General features: G+C 57.6%; 1 protein-coding gene across 4 annotated transcripts; it reads right to left on the minus strand.

The window, feature by feature from the left end:
• Window positions 1-18: 18 nt before the first annotated feature.
• On the minus strand, window positions 19-21376 carry ASIC4 (acid sensing ion channel subunit family member 4). 4 transcript variants are annotated; one of them, XM_036236739.1, is made up of 11 exons: window positions 20427-21376; window positions 5522-5666; window positions 5304-5431; window positions 4953-5115; window positions 4394-4450; window positions 4228-4256; window positions 2986-3305; window positions 1691-1782; window positions 1535-1614; window positions 1096-1200; window positions 458-910 (listed from the first exon to the last, which is right to left on the minus strand). In XM_036236739.1, exons 1-11 carry the CDS (start codon window positions 21006-21008, stop codon window positions 797-799), a joined length of 1815 nt encoding a protein of 604 aa, XP_036092632.1. In that variant the 5' UTR covers window positions 21009-21376; the 3' UTR covers window positions 458-796. The 4 variants fall into 4 exon arrangements, with proteins under 4 accessions (XP_016012285.2, XP_036092632.1, XP_036092630.1 ...); XM_016156799.2 differs by lacking the exon at window positions 4228-4256 and having other exon boundaries at window positions 19-910; window positions 2986-3139; XM_036236737.1 differs by lacking the exon at window positions 2986-3305 and having other exon boundaries at window positions 4228-4309; window positions 20427-21055.
• Between the last annotated feature and the right edge of the window lie 430 nt (window positions 21377-21806).

The following is a 21806-nucleotide window of genomic DNA, read 5'->3' on the forward strand; positions in this document are numbered from 1 at the left end:
CAAATCATGCATATGCCTAGCCCAGCCCCAGCTCCCAGCTTGGTCACACATGCACACAGAGAATTCTTTATGCTGCTTTATTCCTAATTTCATCAGCACTTTATAAAACCAGACTGGAGGCACAGAAGCCTGAGAAGGCTTCCTTCCCCACCCCCAAACTCAGCCAGGATCTGACAGGTCTGCCTGCTCCCTGTGGAGGAGACTTGGAGTGGGGGCGGGGCAGGGGGAATTGGGATCTGGGCCAGGCCTGCTGGGCCACCCGCTCCCCCCGCCAAAAGGGGAACTGGGCCCAGAGAGGGGCAGAAAGTAAGAGCAGCCCAGCAGTCCTGACTCCTGGGCGCCAGCCTCTCCTACTGATACTCTAGGGCTGGGACCCTGGCTGCCCCTGAATCATCTACCCCCATAACCCCACCCACCTTCTATATCTGTACCCCACCCCCACCCTGTCCTCCCTAAATATATACAAATGTACAGAGGATTCCACCCCTGCTGGGGTGGGCCACTCCTCTACCTCCCTCTCTTCTCCCCTCCTCCCCTCCGCCAGGGCCCATGGCATACTCTCCAGCCCTCGCTGGACACCAGCATTGGGGTAGGGGGTGGACAAGAAGGACCCTTGTGCAAAGCAGCTGATGCCCAAGTTGGTGAGAACAGGAACTGAGTCTCCATCCTCCCAGTGAGCAGCATCCTCACCCCTCGGGCCTGCCCCCAGGCCTTCTGTCCCAGGAGCAGGAGGATGCTATGCCGGAGATTGGGGAGGGGTCCCAGACTCCTGGATCCTTTCGGACACAGCACCATCCTAGCAAGCGAAGTCTTCAAAGAGGCCTCCTGCAGGGCCATGAGGGTGGTGGTGGTTGGGGAGTAGGCTGCTGGCTCCCCCACCTTCAGCCCGGCCCCGACTTGGGCAGGGACTCTGCAAGGCGAAGAGGGAGAATTTAAGCCATGCCCATGCCTCATACAGCCAGCCTTTTCTTGTCCCCTGGGACAGAGACTCCAAGGGAGCCCAGGAACCCCTCCAGCAGGCGGTACAGAACTCATGGTGGGTACTCAGTCCTGGGAGGAAGTGCTGGCCGCATATTCTGTAGGGTTCGCTCTCACCTGCTCCTTCAGCTCCTGCAGCCCCAAAGTGGAGATGCCCCCAGTGGAGGTCCGTAGGGGGGTCTTGGGACGACGCCACGCCTTCTTCAGTCGGTCCCAGGACACCTTGGGGTTCAGGGTGGGGAATAGCAGTGGGCTCAGGAATCTTGGTAGAGAAGGGTGAACTCGCCAGGCCCACTTTACAGGACTTGCTGCCCAGGGAACTCCCACCAGGACTCCGGGATCCTGCTCACCCTTCCCCTTCTCCTGACTCCTCAGCACCCTTAGGCCTTCTAGTGGCTAGCCAATCAGGGTACCCTGACAAAGAATTCAGAGCTTGACTTCCTAGCCAGAACAGCTCCACCAGGAAGCCTGCCCTGACCCTCCGCTGTTCCCACAGCCCCTCCTGACATCCTCCACTCGCCATCCGGGTGGCCCCCGCGAGGCCCCCTTCCCTTGCCTCATAAATGTAGTCGAGGATCTCCAGCAGCGTAAGGATGCTGGCTCCGATGAATAGGCCCATCTGTCCCCCAAGGTCTCCTAGGGATCACAAGAGCGGGGTCAAAGGGAGCAGGGTGAGCTGATCCACCCCCACGGAGTCTGGGCCAGGTCTCACCCAGCAGGGCTGAAAGGCCGTAGGCTGCTCGCTGCTCCATGGCCTCAGAGGTCAAGGCTTCAAAAAAGACATCTAGGACCAGGAAGTTCTCCCTGTGGAGACAGGAAGCAGGGTATCCATGTGGGGTCAACTTCCTCAGGAGGCAGCTGGCAGGACATCCCAGGTCCAGCAGATCCTGATCTGAGAACCCCTGCACGGGGAAGCTGGTCACCACCCTCAGACGCCCAAAGGCAGTCCCAGATGCATGTTAGCTTCACACTTCGATGGTCAGCAAAGGGCCTGGGAGAGCGGAAAGGCCTGGGCCTGCAGAATTCCCTCCTTCTCTAAATTCCTGTCTTCTCTAAAGCAGCAAATAGTGTCCATGTTGCCTCATCCCTATACCTCTCTAGAATCTTCAGTAGCTCCCTACTACCCAACAGTCCTCTCCAAAATTCCTCTTCCAGATGTCCAAAACTGCTCATGATCTGATACACTGTGCCCGCTTATCCAAGTGGCTTTCTCAGCTTTTTCTTGTCCCCCTGCTCCTCAGGGCAGTCTCCGCATCATCCCACAGTTCTCTAACTGGGATGCCTCCCCTCTCTCCTCCTTTCTTCTCCTCTCTCAGACCCAAACCTGTGGTCCTCAGAGGCCCAGCTCATGCCTCCCCTGCTTCCCACACCCCATTCATGTTCATCTCTCCTCGGGCCTGAGAAGCAGTGCCACACCGTCACACATGGGATCATCCACAAATTGTAGCCTTTGTGTTGAAAACACCTCTGTCCCCACAGGACACAGCACTGGGCCTGGCACTCAGAGGATGCTCGGCATTTGTAGATTGGCTGCAGAGTACCAGACCCAAGGCTCAGCGCGGCCCGTCCTGCAGGCCACACATTATTCCTCTCCCAGCCCTTCCAGTTCCTCTCCCTCAGCACAGCATTCACTCAACATGCATTTAACAGCTCCCAGGTTGCTGGGGGAGAAAGACACACAGAGGTTCTAAAACAATGGGTACGTGCAATGATGGAGATAAATACAGGGTGCCGTGGGAGCTCAGATGAAAGGCGTTTGGATCAACAAGGACTTCCCTGGGGGTGGAGACACAGGATGCGACTTGGAGGATGGGTAGGAATTAGCTAGAAGAAACGGATTATGAAAGGCATTCCTGGCAGAAGACTCATTATTAACAAAGAAGCAGTCTATTCCCCATCTCTACCATGCACCAGGCCTATTGAGGGTGGCCTCCACCACACACACGCAAACACACACTCACACACACACAAACACACACTCACGCACACACACATGCACACACATACCGTATGTAGGTCTCATTGCGGTTGTACTTCCTGGCCAGGTACCGGGCTGAGCCCCTGCTGGGCATCCTGACCATGGAGATTTCTTTCTCGTAGCGGGTCAGGTTGCAGGGGGTAGGACAGAAACACGGGCCCTCAGAGCCCCCACCCAGGGAGTCTGCAACACAGAGGCACCAACTGCAGTGGGGGGCGGGTGGCCCAAAAGCCCACCAGCTGCAGGGAGGAGGCAGAGGTGCTGTCCTGAGACAGCCACATCCATGCTGAGGGCTTTCGCTGGCCAGCCCTGGCACTGCCTGGGGGTCTCTTCTTGGACCAGCTTCAGACTACACAAGAAAGCAGGTAAAGGCAGAACCTCCCCACACACACTGGGCACCCTCCCACAGGCTTGCCCCTCTGTCCTCCAACCCCCTGGCATAGGGAGGTCCTCATGGCTCGGAGGGAGGGCACGGCCCATCCGCCAGAGCTAATCAACAACATGAGACCTCAGACACACAAGGGACTTGAGGAGGATGCTGGGATGAGTGGGTGGATGAGAGAGGATGGATGGATGGACGGATGGATGGATGGAAGAACAAATGGATGGACAGGATTTATATGCTCAGTATGCTGGGTGTTTTCTGTTCTCCCCTTCGGATCCACTCTTCATTCTCCTCTGCGTTGTACTATGCCCAGGAAGCTGAGCTCTGTCAAATGCATCACCTGGACTCCCCTGTCCCCTGGCTCGGGTTGGGTTTGGCCTCATCATCTGGATTACTCCTATGCTCTTCTGACCAGTCATTCTGCTTCTAGTCTCACTCTCTACCTATCCATTCTCCACATCTAATCAGAGTCACCTTCCTAAAATCTTGCCTTGCCTGAAGCCACTGTTGGCTGCCCAGAGCCTCCTCTACTCTTCCCCACCCCCTCCTCTGTTCTCTGCCCTCCAGTCACCCTCATCCTTCAGTGCCCCAGACACATGCTCTCTCTGGTCACAAGGTATTTAGCATGAGCTGTTCCCACCACCTGAAACATGTCCCCCTTTTCACCTGGGCGACTGTTACGCACCCTTCGAGTCTCAGCTAATCTGTCACATCCTCTAGGAATCGTCCCCGCCTTCTCAGATGGGGCTGCGTGCCCCTCCCGGGGGCCTTGTAGGATCCCTGAGGCTCCCCTACCCAAGGAGTGACGTGCTACATCACGATCCCTGTCCATAGCCCTGCCCAGCAGCGAGCGCCACAAGAGCAGGGCTCTTGTTCCCACTCTCACCTCCAGCAGGCAGTGCAGGCTGTGAACATCTGTAGAATGAATGAAGAAATGAATGAATGAATGATGTACAGATCAGCAAGACCTACGGACAGATGGGGTTTGCCTTAGACAGAGGAGCGAAGAGGAGGGTGATGGAGAGGCAGGGAAGGGAGAAGGCAGCACGAACCTAGCGTGTGGTCAGCACACTCGATGTAGATATTTGGCGGGCAGATGGTCTCATTGCCTGAAAGGAGAGAAGATTATTCCTGGAGTCTATGGTTGCGTTCTCTCTCCTCCACCACATTCTCAAATGTGGGCCGACACATGCATGTATACATGCCCAAGATGTGCGTGTTTGCAAATGCACGTGCAGGCATGAATGTATACATGCTCATGCATATACGCATGAAAACGTGCACATGCAGATAGGCATGCAAACATGCACACTTGCATGCACACACATATGCACGCATATTTGTATGCGTATATTCAAGCCCATTCACTCAACCCCCATAAATGCAGTGTCATGAGCACATGCATGCACAGATACATACTACGCACACACATGTGTGCATTCCATACACGTGTGAACACACGCATCAATTCCCAAACACTCACAGGGGTAGAGACATGCATGCTGCACCTGTACACATGCGCCTGCCCGTGCACATGAGCTGTGCTCTGCCCTGGAGGTTCTGGAGCCTGGCAGGGTGGCATGGAGTGCTGGCGGGGAGCGGGGTGCCCACCTGGCATGTGCACCATCCGGCAGTGGCAGCGTTGAAGCACGGCCTCCTTTTCGCAGCGCAGCCGGCAGGCAGACACACTGTAGGCCGAGTAGCCCTGAAGCTCAGGCTCCCTGAGCCCACTCTCCGCCCGGCAGTTGCCCCAGGGCTGGGGCAGATAGGTCAGCTGCAGAGGTGGGCATGATGGTGTCATGCCCAGGAGCCCCACTCGGTCCTCCAGCACCCATAGCCCCAGCAAAGTCCATGGGTGGGTTGGCGGGCTATGAGCTTTGGAGGACCGGTCTGGTCAACATCCCCTCTGAGCCCAAAGGTCCAGCCCTGTGCCCAACCCATTGGCCAGCTAGAGGTGTTCACCCGCTGCTCTTGGCAGGACACAAAGGTCTGGAAGCCTGGGGACACGCCAAAGCCCAGCTGATGGATGTAAGGTGGCTCTTCTTGGCTGTGGATCTGCACCCGGATGCCAGCCTCAAACGACGTCTCATCTGCACAGTGGAGACAGGGACCTTTGGAAAACCATCCCAAGCAGACAGCCCAGGCCAGAGTCCCCAGGTCAGCCTTTCCCGCCTGCATACTTGTCTCTCTCCAGATGGGCAGGTACTCCTCCTGCTGGATGTCCAGCATGATCTCCAGGCCGCTGCCCATGCCCCCCACCCGGCTGGGAAGGGAGCTCTTTGGATCTGCATTGAAGGTATAACATTTCCCATAGCGAGTATAGACCTGGGGTGGGGGGGGGGTATGAGAGAGAAGAGGAAGGGAGATGAAAGAAGGGATTAAGACGACTCCTTAGGCTTCGGGTTCCCTGTCCCCCTGGGGCCACCAGACCTGACTGGGCAGCCCTGTCCCATATTCTAGCAATCAATCTACAGCCCAGTCTCTCATGCGAGTTCTGTCTTCTGCTGACATCCTCCCTTAGATGATTAAAAGGCATTACCAGCTTAACAAATTGATAGCAGAACTCTTGACATCCTGTCTCCTCATCATTCTTCTCTGAGTAAAGCGTCCCACTATCTACCGAGTTTCTCACATCAGAATCCCTAAAACCTGCCTCTCTCTCTCTCACACTCCCCACATCTAACCCAGCAGCTGTTCTGGGCATTTCTACTTTTGAAATCTATTTAGAATCCATCCACTCTCCTTCCATCTCGTGTACCCCGTTCCACCATCATTTCCCGCCTGGCCATAGCCGTGGGCTCCTAACTGGTCTCCCTTCAGTCCATCCTTGCCTCTCCATCTAGGTCATTCACATGGCAGGCCGGAGTGCTCCTTCTAAAATGTATAGCTCCAATTAAGTCACCTGCAGGCTTAAAGCCCAACAGTGGATTTTCATTTCCTAGAGGATAAAGCCAGACTCCTTTCCCTAGCTTTCAAGTCTCCACATGATGTGACCCTCACCTACCTCTCCCGACACTCCACTCCAAGACTTCTGACAAATTCAAACTCACGGCCTGTCTTCTTCACACTTTTGTTCACGCAGCAACCTCTCCTGGAACGCCCCTCCCCCCATCTTGGCATGGCTAGCTGTTCATCTGTTAAGTCTCAGCTCAAGTGTCCCTTCTTCAGACACACACTCACATATTCACAGCGTCGCCCTACGCCCATTAATGTGTCTCTCGGTTTGCTCAAAGTACTTATCAAGACCCGAGATCATCTTGTTTATCTATTTGTCTCCTTGTCCAATGTCCATTTCTTCCCCCTCCCATAGAGTTTATGGTGCACAGGAGCCGTGAACCTGTCTGGTGTCCCAGCACCTGGCTCAATATCCGGCTGCCAAAAGGACGCTTTAATAAGCAGTCACTGCAGCGCTGAACGAAACCCGTCTCCTTTTTCCTCTGCAGAGAGTTCTCCAACATGGCCACCAGATGGCGCTGGCGCCCCGGGGATGGAGGCTCAGGCCAGGGTCGTCGCTGCGGTGGGGATTAGCGCGGCAGCAGGGGTGGGGAGGAGGCAGACGGAGAGGCGGATGCAAGTTTCCCCCTGCCGGGCTCACCCCGCAGGGACAAGCCCCGGGGTCAAACCCATCACAGGCAGCACCCTCCCTGGGGGCAAGGGGTCAGCGCACTCAATCACTCTCTCTGGCTCCTCCTCCCCTCTCCTTGGAAACATTTGCACACTGGTAAAAGCTGGGAGAAAAGGCGTGAGGCATGTTAGGGAAAAGAGATCCTAAATGCCTAGCTTCGGAGGCAGGGTGTAGGGGGGAGAGGAGCTGGGTCGAAGGCAGCGGGAGTGAGGAGTTCTAAAAACTGGAGAGCTGGCGATGCCCTGGTGGGGCAAGGTGAAGTCTTCCATGTGCTAGGTTAGCTAGGTTAACCGTCCTGCTGATTCTCATACAGATTCCTAAATCAAAAACAAGCACCACACAGATCTCAAAACACGACGCCATCTACTGCTGCCCTGTTAGGTCCACTCAGCAACCCTGGTATCAGGTCGAATTAGCCAGATTATTACAGACCAGAAACCACAGCTCAGAGAGGTAATGTGACTTGCTTAAGGTCACACAGCTAGTCAGTGGGAGAGATGGAACTTACCTAGATGGAATACACAATCTATTCCTGGCGGGTGCCCAGCCCCCCATCACGTCCGCCCTGCCCTAAGCCCCAGCTCCTGTTTCAGCCCCGTTCAGCAGAAATGAGACAGGGGTGCGACCCAACCCTCGCCTCCTTCTCCCCTCTCCCTTTCCTTCTACTCCACTCCTTTCCACATCTTCCTCACTCTTCTCCATCTCTGCTACCTCTCGAGCTCTCGTTTCTCACTTCCTCACCTCTCCGTGGCCTCATCCTTCTGCACCCTTATCAACTTCTGGGTTCCCGTCCGCTAATTAGCCCCGTCTGCATCACCCCGGCCAACTCCCCGCTGAGTGCACATCTGTGGGGCAGGAGTGGGCATCACGGACAGTCCCAGGGCACTTTCTCTGCCCCGGGCACTGCGTTAAATGCTTAAAGCATTCTTTCCAGGTGCACTCAAAACACCCTAAATCTGACGAGGAAACTGAGTCTCAGAGAGGTAAGCTGATCTGTCAAGGTCTCCAAGATCAGTGCTTCTCGAACTTTGATATGCACACAAAGCCCCTGGGGACCTTGTCACCAGAGAGAGGAGAACCCTGAAGGAGGCTGGGTGCAAGATTCCTGGGTCCTCATTGGTGTGGGAAAGGTGGACAGGGAGAATATGTAAGTATTTGCCCCAAATCTCAAAGCATCCACTCTTGTCCTATTTCAGGCCAAGAAGATGTTGGAATCAGCTTTTGCTGATGCAACCAGTTTTGAGCATACGCTCCAGTTGAGAGGCCAAAGAAGGCATCGGCTGCGTGGGGAACCCAAGTAGTGAACTGCTCACTCGTGTCCCCCAGCATGCAGTACCTCCTCTGCAGAGCCCTGACTGCCAGCAACGCATAGTTACTCCACTCCTCAGCTTTATCCATGGACTCCCTGAAGTTAGGAGCCTCGCTTTACCATCTTGGCACCCCAGAGCCCACTGCAGATTGCAGATGGAGGCATGAGGTGGAGGAAGGAGTACAAAGTGACCAGTATCAAACATCCCACCTCGTACCAGGTCCTGTGCTAGATGCTTTTGATCCGCCTTCTCCTTTGAGCCTCTTAGACACCCACGTGAGGTAAGTATTGTTGCCCCCCATTTAATGATGAGGAAGGGCAGAGAGGGAGAGTGACTTGGCTAAGGACACACAGCAAGTAAATGACAGCGGAGGTTCAAGTAGAACTGAGTCCGACACCCAAAAAGAGTGGGTGCTTATAAAACACCTGGTGGGCATTCCGTGAATGAATGACAGGTAGATTCTTGATCCTGGGTGGGGTCGAGGCAGCCTCCCTCCCTACCCGATACCTCTCACATGGACACACAGACAGGCTGCATGACAATGAGCCCAGCCCTGTGCAGGGCCAAGCCAGTGGGGAAGGCATTTGGCTCCGATGGCTTTGGAGGGGAGCGGTTATCTGGCACCTCTGCCTTAAAGGTGGCTGTGAAGAGGGGAGGGGTGACAAAGGAAGATAGGTAGAAAAACTCTGGGCCTGATAGATATACTCTGTGGGGAATGGACAGGCCAGACTGGCAGAGCGAGGCCACCTGCATGACCCCATTAAGGCCCAACTGCTGGGCAGAGCAGAGTGTTGCTCCGGAGATGGTCCCTGGGCCAGGCAGGCAGCGGCGGGTGGAGCCGCCAGCTCCTAAGTGGCAGAACTCTTGTAGCGGCACAGCCCATAGCCTCTTCCATGGAGACGGCACGGCTGCTCAGCCACAAGGTCCCACTGGCAGTCCATCGCTCTCTCCCCACGGACGGGCCCGGAAGGAGGGCGTGTGTACAGCAGTTGGACTCCAGGGCTCAGCTACGGAAAGGGGCAGGTTCCAGGCCAGGATGTGCCCAGATCACCCACCACCAGCCCTCAGCCTCTGGACCCTGCCCCCATCTCAGACCCACCTCCTCCTTCAGTCTGGCCCTCCCTCTTCTTGGCCCTCCCTTGTTTTCTGCCTTAGCTCCCAGGTCCACTCTCCTGCCCTAAGCTAAGCATGTGGCCTCCCAGAGCCCTTCTGGACCTAGGCTGGATTCTCAGACAGATGAGAATCTGTCTGAACTGCATGCAGACCCTCGGAGTCCTCCACCGCCTTCCTTCGGGCCAGCCTCTGCCTGTCTCTCTCAGACCACCTCTCCTTTAGGGTCAGCCTGGCCCTGCCCAGGGTCGGTCTGTCTCCCTAGCCTCTGTTCCCTGATCTCAGTCTGTCTCTCAAATCCCTCCCTATCTTCCAGGCCTGTCTGTCCTGAGCATCTGATCAATTATCCATCTGGCCTCTGTTTCTTTGTCCCTTGCCCTCTGTCTGCCTGACCATTCCCCTGGCCTCTTTCTTTCCCTCCCATAGGCCTGGCTGCCCCCCAACCTCTCTGTTCCTTTGCCATCTGCATCTCCATCCCGTTTGCTTTCCTTTCTGTCAATCCCTTAATCTAGCTGTCCAGTCTCTGTCTCTTGTCCTCCTCCTAGACTTTCCCCTGGACCTGAGGCCAACCCTGTCCCCAGGGCAGGAACTCCTCCTCTGGAGCCCTCCCCTCCTCCCTCCACTTCCTCCAGGTCTGCCCCAGACAATGATCAGGGATTGAGAGAGATCTGAGCAGTGGCTTTTCTCAGTCGCTTGAATTACATCTATCCACGGCTCCCATTTCCCCTGGCTGGCTCGGCTTGCACTCTCCCCAACTCCTCCCCACCCCTCATCCTCCCTGCAGTCACAGAGCCCATGGGGTTAACAGGCAATTAGCAGGTCCTAGGCTCAGAGCTGTGAGGGAGCCCCCGCTCCCCCCATCTCCAAGAGATAAGAAGCCACCAGGAGCAGCCAGGGGCTGGGCTAATCCTGGAGCTAATCTGCGGCCCGGGCTTTATCTCCACTGCCTTCTGGGCACCCTGCCTCTGCCAAGGCCCTGGCACCTCTCCCCTCACTTTTCCATGGCAGCTTCATCCTTCCAAATTCCATCAGCCCTTCCCTGCTGCAGTCCAGCCCCATGCCTCTCACTCAGACCCCTGGGATCAATAACCCTTAACCCTGCAGTGCCCTGGGGTCCAGAGTGGACCAGTGGAAGAGGGTGATCTTCATACACCTTGGACTGTGACTAGCACCCCAGGGTCAGACAGCTCCCAGCCTAGCTTTCTGCAGGGGTGGCCGGAAGTATCCAGGTTCGAAGCCTCCTCCTTTTCTATCCTTGCCCTGGGCAAAGTAAAGAAGATGACACCAACTCAGAAAGCCTGAAGTGTCTGTGCCGGAGGTGACTCAGCTCAAATGCTCCCTGTGCCAAGGCGAAAACTCAAGCCTAGAGAGGGCAAGGTGCGTATGCAAGGGCACCTTAGAATGAGAACCCAGTTCTCCTTCCCCAGAGGTGACCTATTAACCTGGGTCGCCTCCGGGAGACACTGGTTCCAGCTCCAGCTCCACCACTGACGGCCTGTGTAAAGCGATTTTTTGACTTCTCTGAACCTCGGTTTCCTCCTCTGTCAAGTGGAGATAGAAATTCCTGCCTGGCTTATTTCACAGTTCGATTGTCTCAAAAGAGACAAAGTATGAAAGCCATTTGCAAAGTGAAATCATACATGAGGGCTCCATATTAGTCATAATAGTGCTGTAGAGACCAATAAGAATCAAGCCAGGGCAGAGACTGACCGTTGGATGTGGTGCCGGAAATAGATCCACATGAGCTTCATGACATGGGGGAAAGAGCACACGTTTTGGAGCCTGACAGAACAGGGTTCAAATCCTGGCTCTGCCACTAACCTTGAACAAACAACGGTGGGTATGTGATTTAACCTGAGCCTTGGATTTGCTCATCTGCAGAAGGGCTGTTCCTCCTAAGGCTAGTCATGAGAATCAGATGCGTAGTAGGTGCTCAAGAAAGGCGGGGAGCCATTTGGGGACCGGAGCTTCCTCCAAAGATGGTGCAGCCATTTTGATCATGGATTCCCACTGGGCCCACTGTCACAGGGCCTCACGCACTTTGGTAAAGGCTCTCTTGGCAATTTGGAAGAGACGGTGCTTCGGAGAGGACAGAGCTCTGCCGGAGTGAAACCCAATGCTCTGGGATAGGGCTCTCCCTCCAGATGGGAAGCGGTACAGAGGGCACAGGCCAGGAAGCCCAATATGGTTCACATTTGGGTCCTTCCCTCACTGTCTGTGACACAGATTCAGTCATTTACCCTCTCAGGTCCGCCATTTCTCATCTGTTAAATGAGAATAATAATAATTATAGGCACCCTTCACAGGTGTTATGAGGTGTTACGTAAATAAGAGCTACAGCTAACATTTTATTTAGTGCTTCCTCCGTGCCAAGCACAGTCCTAAGCATTGTGTATAAATAACTCCTAAATCCTCACGAAAACCCTAAACTAGAAGTCTCGTATCATCTCCATTTTCCAGACAAGATAGGAGGCCCAGAGACGGTAAGGAGCCTGCCAGGGTCACATAATGTGGAGGAACAGGGGACCGGGCAGTCTGGCGTTGAAATCTGCGCTCACAGACACTCTGTGATCAGACACACCGGGCACCGCACTGACAGACAGTAGGCGCTCAGGAAGTGGCAGGTGATCAGACAGCTCGTATTCGTCCAGCACTACTCCCGGAGCCTGCACAGTGTGTCAGGCACTGTGCTTGGTGCTGGGGATGATGCGGGGAACAAAATAGACAGCCTCCGCGGGTTGCTGTCTGTCTGCAAAGACATTCATTCATCCTCAAAGTGTTCATTAAGCACCTACACTCTGAGCCAGGTGTACAGCAGTGTCTCACAAAACCAGTAATCACAGGTAGAGACAGATCATTTGTAGTCGTAATTGCCAAGAAGGGGAGACTGGTGCAAGTCCTCTGACGGTGGAACGGGGGTTCGATTGGGTTGGAGATGAAAGCTCCTCAGAGGAGCCCAATCGCCCACCCTGGAAGGGCACAGTCCGACAGAGCGAAAATACCCGCACCCCGAGCAGGCCCGGCCCCCTCCCTTACCACACAGTCAACCACAGCGCCCCAACCTCTGTCCCTACAGCCACCCAGGTGCTTTTCAAGGCGACTTCCTCCCCAAGTAGAAGTGCTGTGGCTCTAAGAGGAAATGGGCTGCAGGGTTCGTTCAGATGTAAATGCGTGAGGGGTGGTGGAAGAGGTGTAGGAGCCGGGTCAAGGCCGTGCGACTCCAGGCTGAGGCCGAGGTGGAGCTGGCAGCCGGGCAGCCCGGGAGCTTGGGGCCACGGACCAGTGCGGTGATTCCAGGCGAGCGCCGCGTTTGCACCGGAGAGGAGAGCGCGGGACCTCCAGGACTCGGATAAACCGTCAAGCCTATTCCCAGGTAACGACCGCTTAGGCCTTAAACCCTAGAATGTCAATTTGCCTGGCGGGAATATCTTTAATTTGTAACGAAGTCTTCCTGAGGTTCCCGCCCCTCGATGCAAACTTCTGCGCTAAGAGTTTTGCTTACACAGTGGAGCACACGCCCACTGCCGGGCCGGAGTGCAGGCTCCGAGACCGAGAAGGTGGTGGTGGTGACGGCGGGCGGGTGGGTTTGCGCCGCTCCGGGCTCCGTCGCCCCCCAGTCCTGCACACGCACCTAGGCGTCCAGGCCGGGCCCACCCGCACCTAGAGGCTGCACCCTGCGCCTGGCGCCCTCGCCGCCCCCTCCTCCCTCCCGCGGGGCAGGCATCCATCACCGCTCCCCAGCGCCCTCCCTCCCGTCTCCTCTGGGCTCCTCCGCTCTCCTCCCCGGGTTTGCCTCATTTGCATTCCCTCGGCTCCCGGCTCCTCGGCAAAGTGACCTCCGCACACAGCGGCGCCGGAGGCTTCCACCGCGGAGGGAGCCGCTGCTGCCCGCCGCCCTCCCGGTCAAGGCGGGGCGAGGGGGCGCGAGGCTGGACGGCGAGGCGGGGCGCGGGGAGAGGGCTGCGGAACCCACGCCGCCTGGCGGGCCGGGGAGCGGCGGGAAAGGCCTGGTGCGCCGAGGGATTCGCGTGGGATTTGAACCCGCGACCTCAGGTGCCCAGCGGCGCGAGAGTGGGACTTGGAGGGAAGCACCAGGCCCGCGAAGCCGCGCCCCAGAAACGGAATCCCTGCTCGGAACCTGGGGTTCCCCGATACCCCGTTTCCCTCCCCTCGCACCTCCACTGGAGAGGGGCCCTCTGTATGGGGCAGTCGCCCAAGGGTCTCCAGCCCTCCTGGGGGCTGCCCAGCCCCCCTCCCTGCTCCCCCGGCCCCCCAGCCGCCTCCCCTCCCCCCGTTTGGTATTTACACCTTTCACACATTTGTAAGCTATTATCCTGTCCACGCTTAGTCACCGCTGAGCCAAGCGCCACGGATTTAGCTCCTTTAATCTTTCCTCCTAAATCAATCCTCCATTTCCCCTTAATCATCCCGTGGCTCCTCTCTGAACTCTCGCTGCTGCCTCGGCTGCTGCAGCCGATGCCTGTCTCTCTGGAACGGCTCCCTTTCCAACCCAAAACGGGTGTCCCAAGGGCACGGTGGACATTTGGGGAGGTGGGATGGATTTCCAGCGCTACCGGGCCCTCGGCCTGGGAGCCAGGGCAAGGAGGGCAGACACACTCTCCCCCTTCTGGAAAACACAGCACTCTGAACCCTCCGGGGCGTCTCTGTCCCCCTCCTGCCTTCCCACCCCCATTTACCTGGGATGGTTCCAAGACCCTAAGCCTGCACCATGATTTGCAAAAAAAAAATAAAATAAAATTACCCCAAAAACCGCCCTCGGGCCTCCTGTCCACGGTTCTGGTTGTCCCCACCCCCTCTGCCCAGCTGCTTTAAGGAGGTGGCATTGTCAGGGAGAGCCTGGAAGGGCAAGGAAACACTGACAACTCACCAGCCCGAGGCCGCCCTCTCCTCCCCTCCTCCAGGGTGGCTGTCCATCTCTCCTAGACCACCCTCGGTCTGCACCCAGCATCCACTCCTCCTCAGCCCAGGGGCCACGACCTGAGGCTCAGCCCTTGCGATGCTCCCTGGGTGCTCCCACCTCCCTGCCCCCCATGCCTGATCCATCTTGTCCTCCCCGCACCCCCCACCCCGCCCCCAACCCGACAGCCCTGCCACCAGCCACGAGAGGGAGCAGATTCCTCCGGGAAGCAGAAGGGCAAGGGTGGGGGGCCAGGAAGGAGCATGGGTAGGGAAGAAAGAGGGGGGACCAGAAGGGGACGTGGGGGCCATTTCTTCAAATGCTAATCAACATCTTCCGGCAGCGCCGGAGAAGCCGAGCTGATAATGAGCCCAGTTCGGGGCTGATTCCTGATTAATGAAGAGGCCACAGGGCGGTTGAGTGGGGCCGGGTGGGGCAAGTCCCTCATGGCCTTTCCTGCTGTCCTTGCAGACCAGCCCTCTGTAACAGTAACAGCTACTGCCCTTGGCTGCCGGGCCAACACCGCTCAAATCCTCCTCTGCCAACTCCACTGGCCAATGGGAAGCAGCCGGGTTGAGAGCGCCCCCTCCAGGAGGGCCTGAGGGGCAGCAGCCGGTGGGCGGGCAGAAGGTGAGGACAAGCACTCTGGGTTTCTGCAATCTGTGAGTTGTAGGTGGCCCTCGGAATATTATTTTTAAGCAGAAAAAAAATTATTAAAATGATCAAGGCTTAGGGCTTCTCTGGGGAAATTGGAAGATCCACCCCGCCCCCTCCACCGCCAATACTGGGCGTCCCGGATCATAGGGTAACAGCTGGAGCTGCTCTCTTCAAGGATAAGCCCCCTTGGGTTCTACTCAAACCCCTCCCCCGCCCCACCCTTCCCTACTGTGTCCCCTCCCAGACCTGACCTGCCTGGCTCCTGAAGGCAGGACCCAGCTCGAACTAGGTTTGAATAAAATGTTCCCGAGGTTCATGCCTCAGGAGAAGATGGGACCACAGGGGACAGAGGGGGTGGGGGTGGTCAGAGGTAAGTTCATCTGGTGGTAAGAGCCCTGGACCAACCCCAGTGGGAGCCCCCTCCTTTCCAGAGTCAAGGAGGAGAGGGGCTGCCCTCAGACCTTCGGAGCCAGTGGCAAAGGTATGGAGTTGAGATGTGCATGACGTGGCCCCTGGCACAATCAGGGATGGGGGCAGTGGGGGCAGGGACTATCGATATCGGCCTGACCGCAGGAGGGGAGGGAACAAGGGCTCAGGAGGAAACTGGGCCAGAGGCAGGGGATTGCTAGGGGCCTCGAATTGGGGGTTGGGGGAGCCAGAGGTCGATAGAGGGCTTGCATGCCGCTCTCCTCGCCTCAGAGCTGTCCTGGGTGGCAGCTGAGGTGGGGCTAGGAGAGGAGGGAGAAGGGCAGGGAGGGGGACTGCCCAGCTGGAAGAGGCCTTGTCTAATTGTGCCTGATTAGTAGAGAGGAAGAGAACAGGGCGAGTGATTAATAGTCGCGGCAGTCACCAGCATGTGTGGAAGGAGGGTTGGGAGGGGGAGGGAACTCAGAGCTGAGAGAGAATAGAGACAGTGAAGCGCCCACAGGTCCCTGGTCACCCGCCCCTCCAGGGGCTGCTTGGACCCCGGAGGACCCCACAGAGAGGCGTAGGGTCCTATCCCTGCCTCTCAAGATTTCTCCATCTCCCCCATGCCTCAATTCCCAAGACAATAGAATGGAAAAGACCAAGGTCATGTCCTGTACCTGGGAAGAAAGGTGTATTGCTCATGTGGTGTTTCCAGACACCCCTATGTCCCCAGACACAGGCCTTCTCCTCAGCTGAAACCTCAGCTCAGACATTAGATGCTGGGCTTCCAATCACAGCACACGGCCATTGCCTTATATCCTGTGTACCAGTTGGGGTTCCCAGGCTCACCCAGCCTGGTGGTCCGAACCTCTCGCCTAGGACCAGAGCCGTACTGTTCAATACAGCAGCCACTAGCCATGTGCGGCCATTTGCATCGAACATTCATTTTTCCCTGTCATACTAATCACATTTCAGATGCTCAGTAGCCAGTGTGGCTAGTGACGACCATGTGGGGCAGTGCAGATACAAAACATTTCCATAATCACGGAATGTTCTGCGGGATAGCACTGACTGCTCACGTGTGTGCACGCTCCTGCACCTGTGCGTGTGTGCATGCATATTTGGGGTGTCGAATAGCATAGGGACTCTATAACAGGGGAAGGGAAGAGTGTGAGCCTGCAGGTGTAGGAAGGGGAAAGGCTAGGCGATGGGGAGTAAGGAAGGTAGTGGCACATGCGTCATAAAGCAGCAGGTGGAGCCGGGAACCGTCAGGTCAAAGGGAGCCAGGAGTTGGGGTGGCGGCATTATAACCGCCGCCCCTTCCAGAGTGCACGCTACATGCATGCCAGGCAGTGTGCTAAGCCACCTCTTTAATCCTCGCAGCCACCTAGGTTTTTAAGTTCTAACATTCTATTTAATACCTATGGAAACTGATGCTTATGGAAGCTTTTGGACTTCTCCAAGGGCACACGGCTGAAAGGGCCGAGCCAGGGTTCAAATCCACATGGTCTGGCTCCAGAACCTACACACGTGGCCGCCCCACCAGATAAGTCTCCGGCCGAGAAAAGATGCTGAATTTTAGAGCCACCTTTGCAATTTATAGCTAAAGAAATGAAGCCTAAGGAGAAAGAGTAATCTCTGCCTTCTAGGAAGTGGGCAGGCTGATAGCAAGCTGCAGTGGGGAAAGTCTAGATGGGGCTTGGAGCACTGGGGCAGAGGAGTAGATGGTGGGAGGAATCAGGGAGGAAGGGGAGGACGTACAGGTAGTGGTGAAAGTAGGAGGTAAGAGACGGTGGGCATGAGACTGGTGAGTAGGGGGAAAGGAGAGAAGAGCTGGGTGGGCTAGGTGGGGGGGGGAGCAGGGGTGGAGAGGCGAGAGCATCCTCACCACCCGGGAGCCCTCTCCTCTCCAAACCTTGTCCAGCCCAGCCTGGCTCATCCCGTAAGCCTTCCCAGCTCTCTTTGGCCCAGAGTGGCCTCTCTCTCTGAACTCGGGCTCTTTCTATCCATGTACCTAGTTTGGCAGTTAATCCTGGCACCACGCGAAACCACATGGCTTACGTAGCTGGTTAATTAATTCTCGCATCGCTGGGTGAGCTTTCGAGTGTTCCTGTCCCCACTCCGTCATGAGACTACAGGCTGCTTGAGGACAGGGATTAGGGACCAGGGCTTCCCTTCTTTGTTCTCTCCTCCCGCAGCACCTGACAGGGAGCCTGGCACATGGCAGGCGCCATGTTGATTGACGGAGTGAGTGACTGATTGGGAGTCAGTGAGGGGATATCAGGGAGCGTGGGGTAGGGGGGCGGGGAGCAATCACAGTGGTAACAGAAGCCAGAGAAGCAGCTTAGGGGACTGGGGGAGGGCACATTACCCGGAGTAAAAATAGGCTGGAAAATGTGACATTTATTAACTTGGATTCCAGAGGAAAGGTCACAGCAGAGTGGGGAGTAGAAAGCAGGAAACAAGGAAAGAAACAGAAAATACACAACAGCCCCTTACTCAAAGCCTTTCTCTGTCACTGACCATTTCGCCACCCACAGCCCTCACAGTTCTCCACCAGCTGGTCCCGGTACCCACCTCTCCACCATCGGTCCCAAACCCCCATCATGGCCCCACGTTCTCACCACAGAGTTCACGATGGACCTCAGGTCCTCATCGGAGACCCTATGTCTTCCTCTTCATACCTCTTCCCTCATTCCCCCCCCCCACAGAACACCCCATCTCGCCCACTGCTGTGGATCATGGGCCCCCATCCCAACCCATAATCCTACGCCTTGAGAATCTGCAGCAGTCTCAGCCCTAAAATGCCAGGTCCGACACTCAGTTGCACTCAGCAGATGAGAGTGGGGTACAGGCAGAAGGGCGTGGGGTCTAGGCTGGGCAGGGGACGGGGAGAGCAGGATCCAAAGGGAAATTCCTGTTCCTCGATGCTCGCTTTGCCGCTCTGCCCCTCACTGTCCTGCCACGGCCCCAGGGCTGAGACCCACGGTCTTGTACTGTCCTCCTCTCTCTAGGGCCATGCACACAAGGAGATCCGCCTTTATCCCTGCCGGGGCATCCCCAGGATTCCGAGGGACTCGCCAGCCTCCGTCAGGGGACTCCCTGTGCCCATATTCCCGGCGTGTCCTCCCATCTTGGAGCCCAGGCGGGAAGCCCTTCCTCCCTCACCTTGCTTCCTGGGCCTTCCATCTCTTCCTCCCCTGCCCTCCCCCTGAGCTTTCACCACTCTTCCCCTTTCCTTTCCACCCCGAGCCGGGGCCTGGGACATACACTCCTGCTCAGGGACACAAAGCCCCCATTGATTTCTGCCCAACAGCACCTGCTAAGACTGGGCACCACCACCTCCCAATTCAGAGGGGTGAGGGTGCTGAGCAGAAGAGCCCCGAGCCTCCAAGAAGCCACGTTCACTCTCCGTACCCCATGTCTTTTGGGGGGAACCCTCACAGCCCTGGCTTTGGCAGCAGTGATTTTTTCCCTAAAAAAGAGCGTGTGTAGTCGGATGACAGGTCAGCACCCCCTGACTCCTCTCCCGGCACAGTCCTCTCCCTCCTGTCCCTTCCTCCATTTCTAACCATCTCCCCTCAAAAAACAAAAACAAAAAACAAAAAACAGTGGCAGGACTCAGAGGCTGCACGAGTGGTGAGAGCGAGGCTCCTGGTGGGAGCTGAGGCAGAGAGCGAGTGAGTAGGGGGCGCTGGGCTGCGAGGAGGGAAAGTCCCATCTCTGGGGCTGGCTCTGGAGGCTGGGCTGCAGCGGGCACCACGTTCGCAACACATATTTGCATACGTGCTGGGCAGTGGTAACACACATGAAAACGTACACAATGCTGGGAGTCAACCGGACTGGGGACAGGCATCTCGAGCTCCAGGAATAATAGATACCCCATGACCACATGAGCAGAGCTGACAGACAGACAGCATACAGGGCACACACCCCCCCACACACACACACGCACACACCGATTGCGGGAGGTGTGCCCGGGAGGGCAGCCCCAGCTGACGCTCCGCTCCCAGCGAGAGCATGTGTCTCTGTGTCCACACATGTGAGATGGTGCCAGCAAGCCCCGCATGGGAGAAGGGGCCGAGAGAGACGGCAGGGTGTCACGACAGGGGAGGGCAGCCCCAGCGTGACCCTGTCCTCGGCAGCTGAGAGCTGGGATGTGGGCATGGAGATGAGTAGCTCTCAGGGTGTGTGGGTGTGCAGGTGTGCACGTGAGTGTAGTGGCAGAGACACTGAGTGTGTGTGACAGGGAGTGTGCAGGAAACTGTGTCCCCAAGCAGTAGGGGTGTGCGTGCGTGTGTGTGTGTGTGTGTGTGTGTGTGCTGGGCAGCAGTGAGGGTGAGCCATGCACATGAGTGAATGAGTGATTCTCAGTGTCAGAGCCAGAGCCGGGCAAGGGAGCGGCAGGAACCAGGAAACAGAGGGAGGGACTGGAACGCGGGAGAAGCCAGAGGGGCAGCATGAAAGAGGGATGTGTGAGGGAGTCTGTGAAAGGGGGTGTGTGTAAGAGACACGCAGAGACGGAGAAGAGACACTGGCGCCCAGTGTACGCGACGAGCATCGATCCAGCTCGCCAGTCTGGCCAGCTCCCCAGGAGGCAGCCTGAGTTCCTCCCTTGCCGGAGCCCCCCAAACACCCTCTCCCCTTCACCCTCATTTGGTGGGGAGAAGAATCCAGTAGCTACAGCAGAAAAAGAGAGCAAGAGAAAAGTGGGGTCACTTGGTCCAGCCGTGGCATGGTGTGCTCCTTCCCTGCAAGCTGGCCAGCTTTGGGGCCGCTGGGCCCACTCCAGGACCCCCGGCCTCAGACCTGGGCACTGCAGCAGCAGCAGAGCCCAGAAGAGGAGCAGCAGCAGCGCCAGGGTGAGCCCATAAGTGTCGCCTGCTCCATGGCTCGGGAGCCAGAGGGAAACACCACCAGGCTTGGGGGCGAGGCGAGGCCAGCCTCTGGCGGCGGAAGAAAGGGAAGCCGTGTGGAGGATGCCCCCAGGCTCCATCCCCCACCCCTCGCCAGCCTCTGGCCACCCTGGGCCAGGCTGGCCGGCTGGCAGGACTCACCACGGAGAAGTTGCTGGCGGAGCAGCGATGCCCGCTGAAGTTGCAGCTCTTGAGCATGTCGGCAAGCTGGTGGCCAGTGCGGTTGAGGATGTCTACCATGTCAGGCTCCGGGTAGCGCAGGCCCGCGGCACGGTGCCCGTCCCGGTCTTTGGGGGGCAGCCCCGTCAGATTGGCCAGGTGGAAGATGTCGGCGTCGCTGAGTGCCGAATGCCGGAAGCGGTTGATGTTGCAGAGAGTGACGGCTGGGAAGCCCGCCACCGGGGCCGGGGCAGCGGGGTCCATTACCACCAGGTGAGGCCAGGTCAGGTAGCCCCGGGCCAGGCCTGCTGCCTGGTACAGGAAGGCAGCCAACGAGGTGAGTAGGGCCAGTGCCCACAGGGTTCTGCGAAGTCCACGGGGGCCTGGGCCACAGGCCCGGCCCAGCCCATGCAGAGTGCTCGTGCTGGCAAAGGTGGCTAAGTCCCTGGGTGCTGCTGCCCCCCTCGCAGCCCCCAGGAGGCTCTGCTCATCCCCTGCCTCCTTCTCCTTGGGTTTCGCATCCTCCTCTGCAAATTTGATTTTGCACACAATCTCGATCGGCATCTGTCCCCCGCTGCTGGGACCGGCCGGAGCCTCCCTGCCCCTGTCCCTCCCTGGCCAGCAGTCCCCGGTGCCCTCCGGAGTGGCGGTGGCAGCAGCGGCTGCTCTTCTAAACTCAGGGCAAGCAGGAGGAGGACAGGGACAGGGTGGGGGCCCCGGGTGGGGGAGTCACTCCCACTCCCAGCAGCTCCGCAGCCCTGGTGCTGCCTCTGCTGCTGCTGCCTCTGCTGCCGCTTGTCTCTCTCCTCGATCGTCTCCTTGTGGCTTCCCTTATCAGCACCAGCACAGCTGTCAGCCCCTGCGTGTGTCCCTGCGAGCGAGCGAGTGAGCGAGGGAGCAGCCTGCTCCGCCACGCCGCGCAGCCCCAGCCGCTCTGCTCAGCATGTGCTCCGGAGCCCACCCCGTGCTTAATAATTCAGGACATGTCAACAGCGTTTCACCGGCGGCACGGGCAGCAGGAGCCCGGCCAGGGGCGGGGGCGGCCCCCAGCCCAGGACAGGGATCGCCGGTCTCTGCCTGAGACCCTGTCGGGCTGCCCCCCAAACTCTTGCTCTATATACCCTAGTCACTCATGGGGGCCTCAGATGGTCCCACTCCCAGGCCACACAGGGAAGAGTGCTGCACCCAGCGCCCTCGGCTCCTTCTGCCACTTTTGGACCACGCCCCAGGAGGGGTCAGCCAACTCCATCGTCCGGCTCCTGGCCTCCCTGATTCCTGGCTCCAGCACCCAGCCACCACCTGACCCCACTACCCCACTCACAGTGGCTTCCAGAAACTCCTTAGGAGAGCCACTTGTTTGAA

The sequence above is a fragment of the Rousettus aegyptiacus genome, unplaced genomic scaffold (genome assembly GCF_014176215.1).
Source record: "Rousettus aegyptiacus isolate mRouAeg1 unplaced genomic scaffold, mRouAeg1.p scaffold_m13_p_2, whole genome shotgun sequence".
NCBI classification, from domain to species: Eukaryota; Metazoa; Chordata; class Mammalia; order Chiroptera; family Pteropodidae; genus Rousettus; species Rousettus aegyptiacus.

Coding starts and splice junctions, on each gene's coding strand:
- ASIC4 (XM_036236739.1), bottom strand. CDS start 21,008: ATGCCGATCGAGATTGTGTGCAAAATCAAATTTGCAGAGGAGGATGCG. Junction 4,451..4,952: donor CCGGATGGTGCACATGCCAG/GTGGGCACCCCG, acceptor CTCTCCTTTCAG/GCAATGAGACCATCTGCCCG. Junction 1,783..2,985: donor CGCAATGAGACCTACATACG/GTATGTGTGTGC, acceptor CTGTCTCCACAG/GGAGAACTTCCTGGTCCTAG.